This window comes from Opisthocomus hoazin, chromosome 3 (genome assembly GCF_030867145.1).
Source record: "Opisthocomus hoazin isolate bOpiHoa1 chromosome 3, bOpiHoa1.hap1, whole genome shotgun sequence".
NCBI classification, from domain to species: Eukaryota; Metazoa; Chordata; class Aves; order Opisthocomiformes; family Opisthocomidae; genus Opisthocomus; species Opisthocomus hoazin.
This window is the reverse complement of record NC_134416.1, coordinates 26,746,011-26,756,886: the sequence shown is the minus strand read 5'-3', so window position 1 is coordinate 26,756,886 and position 10,876 is coordinate 26,746,011. Positions and strand designations below refer to the sequence as shown.

The 10,876-nt window shown below is 52.1% G+C and overlaps 1 protein-coding gene across 1 annotated transcript; it reads left to right on the top strand.

Annotated features, from left to right (window-relative positions):
* The first annotated feature begins 3,227 nt into the window (after positions 1–3,227).
* LOC142360917 (uncharacterized) lies at positions 3,228–9,752 on the top strand. Its single transcript, XM_075417231.1, has 5 exons — positions 3,228–3,294; positions 5,357–5,514; positions 6,515–7,536; positions 7,785–7,914; positions 9,645–9,752. Exons 1-5 carry the CDS (start codon positions 3,228–3,230, stop codon positions 9,750–9,752), a joined length of 1,485 nt encoding a protein of 494 aa, XP_075273346.1.
* Positions 9,753–10,876: the final 1,124 nt, after the last annotated feature.

The window sequence follows — 10,876 nt, the reverse complement described above, 5'->3', positions numbered from 1 at the left end:
TTAACTTATTGTTTACTTAATTGCTTTATTATAGATAACCTTTATAATCAGAAGTTCAGTAAAGCATGTTAGAAATATTAAAGGTGTGCGAGTATCTTCTTGAAGTACAGCTGCAGAGAACACCCCATCTCAGCTGAGCTGCCAGGCCCAGGCTGCGCAGGGGCAGGCACTGCGTCAGGGCATAAGGACCCATCAGGACCCAGAGACCGGAGTTAGGCTGAGAAAACCTAAGTACAGCTCCAAGCATAAGCGCTCAGCTGGAGAAGAAGGCTCCGGTCGGTCTGCGATTGTACACGCCACCCGCTCTGCCACACCCATGCTGCATTCACAGATACAAGTGACCTGATCTTTAACCCAGTGCAATCTTCTGGAAGCTTGTAACTTCTCATTTCTGCACTGCCAGGAGAGTATCAGTCTTCCTGGCGTTTAACAGAAGTCCAGAAGGCCTTGTTTAACCCAGCTGGTGGGAGCCACGCAGTCTCGCTGTGCACGCTGAGATGCCACTGTGACCATCAAACCACAAATTCTCCATGTCCAAAACTTCAGATCTGTCCATAGATCAGAGGAGGGCAACACTACCCAACAGATGAAACCGTGGCATTTGTCTGGCCCCACCCAACCTTTCAGCAACACCTCTGGCCATTGTAACCTCGCCGGCCTCCTGTTTTCTCCTCCAGCCATGCAAGTGTAGTATTTCCCGGTGCAGCCCAGAGCAGAAGAGGTCTAGTGAAGCCAGGCAGTGCCATGCATTGCTCTGCAGCTTTTGAGAAGAAGGGAGTTCGTAGTAAGCTGCAAGGGAGCAGGAATAACTGGCCAGCACGGGGGGAGCCTTTGCAACACTCAAGAGGGTGACACACACCGATGCACACAGAGGCGACGCAGAGACCCCTCACGTCCCTGTGGTGCCCGGGTTCTGAATTACTTGTGTTTGCAAGGGAGAATAAGGGAGGTTCACAAAGCCTAGCTGTATGGTCTTCCCAGCTGATGTCAGGGTGTTTGAAGTCTCCCATGAGAACCAGGGCCTGTGACTGTGACGCTGCTTGCAGTTGCCTGTAGAAGGCCTCGTCAACCTCCTCCTCCTGGTCAGGTGGCCTGTAGTACACACCCACCGTAATGTCACCCGTGTGAGCCTGTCCCTTAATTCTAACCCACAAGCTCTCAACTCCTTCTTCATCTGCCTCCAGGCCAAGCTCAATGCATTCCAGTTGCTCCTTCACATATAGAGCAACTCCCCCACCTCTCCTTGTTGGCCTGTCTTTCCTAAAGGGTCTGTAGCCATCCATGACAGCGTGCCAGTCATGCGAGTTGTCCCACCACGTTTCTGTGATGGCGACCAAGTCGTAGCCGTCCTGCTGTACAATGGCTTCCAGCTCCTCCTGTTTATTGCCCATGCTACGTGCATTGGTATAGACACACTTGAGCTGGGCTGTCAATCTCACCCCTGGCCTTGGCACACCAAGCCTAGGCTCATCCCTAGTGAACTGGGTGATGTCCCCTTCCCCCTTCGAACCTAGTTTAAAGCCCTCTCAATGAGCCCCGCCAGCTCGTGGCCAAGAATCCTTTCTCCCCTTTGAGATAGTTGCGATCCGCCTGCCGCCAGCAGGCCCGGTGCGATCTACACCTCCCCGCGATCAAAGAAGCCAAAATTTGACTGATGGCACCAGTCCCTGAGCCACCTGTTAACCAGGTGAGTTTTCCTGCCCCTTTCAGTGCTGTTCCCTGCCACTGATGGGATGGAGGAAAACACCACCTGCGCCCCTGATCCCTCAACCGGTCGCCCCAGTGCCCTGAAGTCCCTTTTGATGGCCTTGGGACTTCTCTCTGCTGTCTCGTCCCCGCCAACCTGCATTACCAAGAGGGGGCAGTAATCAGAGGGCCGCACCAGACCAGGGAGTTTCTTCACAACATCCCTAACCCGGGCCCCAGGGAGGCAGCAGACTTCCCTGTGGGATGGGTCCGGTCGGCAGATCGGGCCCTCTGTTCCCCTCAGAAGGGAATCGCCTATGAACAAAATTTCAAATGGACTGATGCCCTCTTTGCTCCTGGGTTTTACTCTGATTCTCAGTAAAGCTAAGGGTAGAGCTTTGTCCCAAGACAAATTTGCCTCCTGACCAATTTTTGCCAGTTGTTGTTTGATCAAATGATTCATTTTTTCTATTTGGCCACTTGCCTGTGGTCTGTAGGGGGTGTGTAGCTGCCAATCAATACGCAATATTTTACTGATGTGTTGTACTACATGTGTGCAAAAATGTGACCCTCTATCCGAGGATATGATTGCTGGCACCCCAAACCGTGGTATGATTTCATTTAACAAAATTTGTACCACTTCCCGAGCCTTATTTGTTCTACAGGGAAATGCTTCAGGCCATCTGGAAAACGTGTCTGTTATAACCAATAAGTATCAATACCCCCCTTTTCTTGGAAGTTCTGAAAAATCTATTTGCCAATGTTGCCCTGGTATGTTCCCCTTTCCAGTTTTCCCAAAGTGTACTTTGCATGTTGTATTTGGATTATTTCTCAGACAAATTTCACACATTTGGGTTGCTTGTTTTACAGTAGCACACAGGTTTCTGCCTACTATTCTCTTGTTGAGATCCTTATATAGTGCATCTGCTCCCCAGTGAGTTTTGTTGTGTTCTTTTCTGACTACTTCCCATAATAGATTGGAAGGTATAACTATACGACTATCTGGTATTAAATACATCTTACCTTGTTCACTTGCTCCCAAATCTTTTACTAATTTCATATCTTTTTTTGAATATTTAAATTCCATTTCTGTATCTACGAGTTTACCATCTGGTACCAGTGCCAAGGTTTTTACAGAATCTCTTTCTGCTGCCCTTTTAGACTCTTGATCTGCTAGTTTATTTCCCAGTTCCTGTTCAGTGTTACCTTTTTGATGCCCTCTGCAATGCATTATTGCCACTTGTTCTGGTAGATGTATAGCTTCCAAAAGCTGTAAGATTTCTTTTGCATGCTTGATCTGTTTACCTTGAGCTGTAAGCAGTCGTCGTTATTTCCACAATGCTCCATGAGCATGGACGACCCCGAAGGCGTATTTGGAGTCTGTCCAAATATTTATTTTCTTTCCTTTCGCCAATTCTAAGGCTCTGGTTAAAGCGATTATCTCTGCCTTTTGAGCAGACGTACCTGCAGGTAAAGGTTCTGCCTCGATTACCTTGTGTGCGGGGGTTACTGCATACCCTGCTTTATGAGCCCCGTCCTTTATGAAGCTGCTTCCATCGGTGAACCAGGAGTCTTCTGCGCTTTCCAATGGTTCCTCCTTTAAACCAGGTCTGCTGGAATAGACTGTTTCAATAGTCTCCAAGCAGTCGTGCATCAGAGGTTCCATAGTGGCGGAAGCTTTACTAAGAAAAGATGCTGGATTTACAATGTTAGCTGTCACAATCTTAATATCATCTTGTTCCACCAAAATAGCCTGGTACTTTAGGAATCGGGATGGTGAGAGCCAATGGCCCCCCTTTTGTTCAAATACTGCAGAAACTGTATGTGAGACTATGACTGTCATTTTCTGGCCCATAGCAAACTTACGAGCTTCTTGAATGTTAAGGACAACTGCTGCAACAGCTCGCAGACACCCAGGCCATCCTTTGCTTACCTCATCCAATTGCTTGGAGAAATATGCCACTGCTGTCTTGGACGGCCCCAGCTGTTGAGCCAGCACTCCCAGGGCAATGCCTTGTCTCTCGTGAGAAAGTAACCAAAAGGGTTTTAGAACATTTGTAAGTCCGAGAGCCGGGGCTCTCATAAGTTCTCTTTTTAATTGTTCACAAGCTCTTTTTACACCTCCGGTCCAAATCAGTTGTCTGGCATTGTTTTTCAACAGTTCATAGAAGGGTTTTACCATTAATGCATAATTATATATCCATAGTCCACACCATCCTGTCATTCCTAAAAAGGTTCGTAATTCTTTTACCGTTTGTGGTTCTGGAGTCGGCAGACTGCTTCTTTCCTCTCTCTTCCCAGTTCTTGTTGTCCTCTTGAGATTTTGAGTCCGAGGTTAAGTCACTTGTTGTTGAATCATCTGAGCTTTCTGTTGAGAAACTCAATAACCATTAAGTCCCAGAAAATTAAGAAGACTCACTGTCCATTTTTTGCAATCCCCCTCTGTTTCGGCAGTGATGAGGAGATCATCGACATATTGTGACAAAGTCCCCTTTTGTGTCAGAGGATTCCATTTTTCGAGATCCCGAGCTAGCTGATTCCAAAGATGGTAGGGCTATTTTTGAAACCTTGGGGTAACACTGTCCGGGTTAACTGGGTTTTTCGTCCAGAATCTGGATTTTCCTATTCAAAAGCGAACAGGCTCTGACTGTTTGAGGCCAGAGGTCTAGTGAAGCCAGGCAGTGCCATGCATTGCTCTGCAGCTTTTGGGAAGAAGGGAGTTCGTAGTAAGCTGCAAGGGAGCAGGAATAGCTGGCCAGCACGGGGGGAGCCTTTGCAACACTCAAGAGGGTGACACACACCGATGCACACAGAGGCAACGCAGAGACCCCTCACGTCCCTGTGGTGCCCGGGTTCTGAATTACTTGTGTTTGCAAGGAAGAATAGGGGAGGTTCACAAAGGGTTATATTAAGAAAGACAAATCTAACAGACAGTTTGATGTAACACAGTCCCCAGGAGCTCACAAAGATGCCCACGAGAGCATCTTGCTTTCTCTGCCGGTCACTTTCTCTTCCATGCTCTCCTGCCTTCCTGGGTTCCTGCAGGCCAGCTGGCTTGCCTTGTGACACTTCTGCAATACATAGCTCACTTTCACCCAAAGATCACTTTCAAAAGCTTTTTCTTTTAATTGCATGGACACAAGGGCCAAAAGCAATAGCTGGGGGAGGGGGAACGTGCTAATCCAAATTTTACACAACCATGGCATTTCATCATTCCCAGAGATCTCCTTTTGGGCCTGGAACACATTACAGAAAATGCCTTATTCCTGCTTCAAAGTACATCTGTTCAAGGCTGAGAGCGCAATATTTTATACCCAATTTTACCAACTTTATTACAATTTTGGATTTCTCTTTTACACTCACTGTTGTGTAAACGATCTTCACTTTGTGTCCTCGTGAAATAGAGCATCATTTAGAGGAAAAAGTGATCTTCAGTTCGAGGAGAGACATTCACCTGTGACTACACGGGTTTCTTTTGCAGTAGGCAGGCAATAAAGCAGCACAAACCTACACTCATGTTCAACATTTCAAAAGGCTGAACTCATTCCAAACCATGTTTCAGGCAGGCTCCATTTAGCAGCAGTGTTTTTAAACGTGCTGTTTATAAGGCGCTAACACCAGAGTAGTGCCAAAGTTGTTTCCTGCCCTTAAAATCTTTCTGTCCTCTCAGCTTTCATAAGGTACTTCTGCTCAGCAAGAGGTGACAGAGCTCCCGTCACCCTCCCGGTAAAAGTCCTTGCTCTGATCTTTACCCAAAACTCAGATGCTTCCAAGCCTCCACCTTTCCTCCTCCATACTGAAGGGTGTAGGCAGCTGAAGGTGCCCTTTGTGAGCAGAGGCCAGAAGTGCCACGATCATTGCTCCACTCTCAGACTTCAGGGGACTGGCCTTTGTTCCGCCATCTACAGAGGATACACCAGCTGTTGCTGCAGACATACCATCGTAATTTTGTTCCCCTCTAATATTTGGTTTTAGCCTTGATCACAGAATCACAGAATCACAGAATGTTCGGGGTTGGAAGTGACCTCTGTGGGTCATCTAGTCCAACCCTCCTGCCGAAGCAGGGTCACCTACAGCAGGCTGCACAGGACTGCGTCCAGGCGGGTCTTGAATATCTCCAGAGAAGGAGACTCCACAGCCTCCCTGGGCAGCCTGTGCCAGGGCTCCGTCACCCTCAGAGGGAAGAAGTTCTTCCTCATGTTTAGACGGAACTTCCTGTGCCTCAGTTTGTGCCCATTGCCCCTTGTCCTGTCACTGGGCACCACTGAAAAGAGTCTGGCCCCATCCTCCTGACAGCCACCCTTGAGATATTTATAAACATTTATAAGGTCCCCTGGCAGCCTTCTCTTCTTCACGCTGAACAAGCCCAGCTCCCTCAGCCTCTCCTTGTAGGGGAGATGTTCCAGTCCCCTCACCATCCTCGTAGCCCTCTGCTGGACTCTCTCCAGTAGCTCCTCATCTTTCTTGAACTGGGGAGCCCAGAACTGGACAGAGTACTCCAGATGGGGCCTCCCTAGGGCAGAGTAGAGGGGAAGGAGAACCTCCCTCGACCTACTGGCCACACTCCTCTTGATGCACCTGTAGAAGACTGCTACAAACTGCTTTTGTCTCGACATTGCCATTGTCGTCCCTTCCTGGCCTCTGAAAAAAACGCCTCAACGACCTGCAGGAAAGCACTTGCGCACAGAGTAGCGCGTGGACGGGTCCCACTGTGATTCTGTGATTCTGTGATTCTGAGTTAAGGAACCAGCTCCTGAGGAAGGCAGACTCCTTGGCGGAAACAGAAGTAGCGCTGGCAGGGAAAGGGGTGCGATCGATCTATCCCCAGGAGGACTTGAAGGGAGCAAAAGGGACTGTAGGGAGCCCCCCCCACAAGTACCCGTTGGTTAAAACAGAATTCGTATATGAAGATGACGGTGATAATCGCCCCCTGATTATTACTAAAGAAATCCCTTTTGCGGCAACTGAATTGGCAAAGCTGCGGAAAGATTTTGCAAGAACCACGAGAGAACTGGAGACAGAATATGTCTGGTGGGTGTCCCTGTCGGGGTGGGACAGGATCTTGTTGTTGGAAAGGGAAGCGGAAGGGTACTGGGGCCCGGGCGTGTTCTTAACCCCCAGTGAACGCCGAGCCCTGTGGTCGCTGACTCAGAGGGCCGAGCACTGGGCCGCGGGGTTGAACCCGCTGGAGAGGGGGGATCCCCTGGCCACCACAGGCACGACAGATCAGTTATTGGAAAGTGTGCAGAAAGTGGCTTGCCTTCAGATGATGTATGACCGGGAGCTCAAGCCTAATCTGAGCTCCCCGATGCTGCTGCTGGCAGACCCCGAAAGAATGACTCCCCAGCTACGGGGGCTTCCCGATTCCCTGAAACCCACAGGGATCCAGCGGCAGAGGAGAATTCAAAACACCCCCAGCGAGGGGAGAACCGCGGCTACCCTGGAGGGGGGAGTGACCCCCGACCGTCGGCAGCCGGGGAGCAAAGTGTGGATGTGCGGGGAGATAGCCCAAGAGCTGATTAGCTGTGGGAGGAGATACGGACCTGTTAACCGGCCATATCAAAGGGCTGAAACCAGAGCCCTGCGAGCCGCAGAACAAGGGAGTGGGCAGTCGTTTTTCTCGGGGAGAAGCCCGGATCTGGCTGGGAAAGAAAAGCCCCTAATTCGGCAGGGGATCTGGCAGTTAGGGCTTCAGAAGGGCATTCCCCGGGACCTCATGCATGGACTCCTGACCAAGAAGGTGGAACAGCTTGTGCAGAGATGGTCAGGGCGAGAAATCGCTTTTGGGCCAGATCCTAGTGCCCCACCCTTGGTGAATCTGGGGGGGGGAACGAAACAGGGAAGAAGCTGGTGGGAAACTAAATCCTCCCCTCCCCCAGGGTGAGGGGGGAGGCGGAGGGTGGATGTGTGTAAGACAGCTCACCTGCAATAACAAAGGGGATTTATTGATTACGGTGGCGGTAGGGCCAAAGAGGAGACCGGTAAGCTTTTTGATTGACACCGGAGCACAAATTACTGCGCTAAGCCGGGTCGAGGCAGAACGGTGTGGAATTTCGGTCCCGTCCGAAAGCCTCCGCCTTCCCTCCTCCATGCTGAAGGGTGCAGGCAGCTCAAGGTGCCCTTTGTTACGTGTGGCTGGTGAGGCCAGAGGATTTTGCAGCCCGGGGGGTTTCTCCTCGCCTCCCGGCGGCCGAGACCCCCGAGGCCTCCCCATCCCAGTCCGGCCCGGTTTGCGGGCGCGCGGCGCTGGGGCGGAGCAGGGCGCGGGGCAGCTCCTGCCCCCGCCCCGCGCTCGGGGACCCGGGGCCGGGCGGCCCCGCTGCCGGGGGCGTCTGACGGCCCCGCCGGGCCCGCCCCGCCCCGCCCCGCCGCCCCGCGCCCGGCAGCCGCGCAGAGCCCGCCGCGCCCCGCCATGGGCTGCTCCAGCAGCGCCCGCAGCCGCCCCGCCGGGCCGCCGCCGCGGGGTGAGCCGGGCCGGGCCGGGCCGTGCTGGGCCGCGGGGAGCCGGGCGGGGTGGGGGGTCCCCTCGAAGCCCGCCGGGGGAGGGGGTCCCGTCGGGGGGCTGGCGCCGCGGCTGGGCGTCCCGCGGGGGCCGGGAGCACGGCGGGGTCCCTGGGCGTGCGGTGGGGCCCGGGGCCGGGGACGTCGCACGCTGCTGCTGCTCGCAGGTGGCCGGGTCGCCGCTTCCCACAGAATCACAGAATAGTAGGGGTTGGAAGGGACCTCTGTGGGTCATCTAGTCCAACCCCCCTGCCGAAGCAGGGTCACCTACAGCAGGCTGCACAGGACCTTGTCCAGGCGGGTCTTGAATATCTCCAGAGAAGGAGACTCCACAGCCTCCCTGGGCAGCCTGTGCCAGGGCTCCGTCACCCTCAGAGGGAAGAAGTTCTTCCTCATGTTCAGACGGAACTTCCTGTGCCTCAGTTTGTGCCCATTGCCCCTTGTCCTGTCACTGGGCACCACTGAAAAGAGCTTGGCCCCATCCTCCTGACAGCCACCCTTCAGATATTTGTAGGCATTTATAAGGTCCCCTCGCAGCCTTCTCTTCCTCAGGCTGAACAAGCCCAGTTCCCTCAACCTCTCCTCGTAGGGGAGATGCTCCAGTCCCCTCACCATCCTCGTAGCCCTCCGCTGGACTCTCTCCAGTAGCTCTTCATCTTTCTTGAACTGGGGAGCCCAAAACTGGACAGAGTACTCCAGATGAGGCCTCACCAGGGCAGTGTAGAGGGGAAGGAGAACCTCCCTCGTCCTGCTGGCCACACTCTTCTTGATGCACCCCAGGATCCCATTGGCTTTCTTGGCAGCCAGGGCACACTGCTGGCTCATGGTTAACCTGTCGTCCACCAGGACACCCAGGTCCCTCTCCGCAGAGCTGCTCTCCAGCAGGTCCACCCCAAGCCTGTACTGGTGCATGAGGTTGTTCCTCCCCAGGTGCAGGACCCTGCACTTGCCCTTGTTGAACCTCATCAGGTTCCTCTCTGCCCAGCTTTCCAGCCTATCCAGGTCACGCTGAATGGCAGCACAGTCTTCTGGTGTATCTACCACACCTCCCAGTTTGCTGTCGTCAGCAAACTTGCTGAGGGTACATTCTAACTCTTCATCCAGGTCGTTGATGAAGAAGTTAAACAAGACTGGGCCCAGTACTGACCCCTGGGGGACACCACTTGTCACCAGCCTCCAACTAGACTCAGCGCGGCTGATGACAACCCTCTGAGTTCTGCCATTCAGCCAGTTCTCTATCCACTTCACCGACCACTCATCCAGCCCACACTTCCTCAGCTTCCCTAGGAGGATATCATGGGAGACTGGGGCCCATCCCGCGGGCTGGGGTTTTGCTTGAGTTTACAGACAGGTCCTTTAGTGTAACGCCTTGGAAATCCAGTGCTTCCCCCCGTTCCCCCTTCAAAATAATGCGGGCCGGCAGGTTCTGACCCCGCGATCCTTCCTGCTGCTCACAGACTCTGCACGTCCACCCCAGCGCAGTCTGCGGCGCCGGCAGCGCTCCGGTGCCTCTGGTTTGGCTCCAGCCGCCGGGCGTTAACTTTGGGTGGAAGCCGGGTTTGTAGGATGCTCCAGAAGAGTGTCCTTGCTGTTCAGTGGAAGTTAAAGAAAACTTTGTTTCCCTATTCATCGTATTTGGAAGTTTGGAAATGCTTTTATAAGACCCCGAATGCTGCAGTTACAGCTACTGGCTTCTCCAGAAAGATACATCCTGAAGACAGATACGTAAAAGTTGTTTGCGTTTAGTTCGGCTGCATTTCTTCCCTGTGTTCTTGAGTCATTATCTGTTGCTGTTACTCTGGCTGCGGCATCCATGTTTTCTGCATGCGTTTCTTCTCCGTGTGCTGTCTCGTGGTGGGGTGGTTTGCGGCTGCCGAGGTGACAACAGGTCGTGTGGGGCGAGCGCTGTCGCACCGCTGCCGACCCAGCACACGCCGGCGAACCGAGGAGCCCCGCTCTGAGATGGACATCAGAACCACAGGCATTCCCCTCCACCCCCACACCTCTCCTTCCAGCAGACATTAACTTTTCTTCTGCACAAAAGCGCTGTTGTCCGCTATGCACGCTTTTCCCAGAGGAATGCCACTGGAAACACAAACAGTGAAAAGTGCTGTTAACTGAACAGAGAATTTTCACACTAGCTTTATTCACTACACAATCTTTTTTGTTATACTACCTATGCAAGGGGTGTAAGGTGTCAATAAACACATAGCTGACGAGAGCAAAGGAAAAAAACACCACAACAATCCGCTCATTTTACTCCCCCACTTCGTCTAGAACACATCACTGAGTGGCACAGGGGCAACAAGGACCCATACTCCAAGTGGCACATTGCAGCTCTCTCCTGTCTTGCATAAGTAGTAAGAGACTGGCATGAGGAGGTCACTCCTGCTTTGGAGTCAGTTGATTTTATATGAAAAATCTGCTAAGATGTTTGCAGGAGGACTTTAAAAATAAAAATGAAGCTTCACTCACTTGAAAAAGTGAAATTTAACACAGGTAAGAATAAAGAATTATTTATTAGAATAAAGAATTGTAATTTAGAGTAGATTTTCTTATATTCCCCACACCTCTGAATTCATGCAGAAGGGAAGAAGCTACCTACACCCCAGCCAGCGTGTGGAGACAGCAGAGTTCCAAAAAGCCTTACGAGGTGTTAAGCAATGCTGCTATTCGTCTGCGATTCTGA

Excerpts from the sequence above, each read along its gene's own strand:
- LOC142360917 (XM_075417231.1), top strand. The coding sequence starts at position 3,228 with ATGAAGCTGCTTCCATCGGTGAACCAGGAGTCTTCTGCGCTTTCCAAT. Across the intron at positions 7,537-7,784 it reads ACGAAACAGGGAAGAAGCTG|GGTGCAGGCAGCTCAAGGTG; the intron begins GTGGGAAACTAA and ends TCCATGCTGAAG. Across the intron at positions 7,915-9,644 it reads CCCCATCCCAGTCCGGCCCG|ACTCTGCACGTCCACCCCAG; the intron begins GTTTGCGGGCGC and ends TGCTGCTCACAG.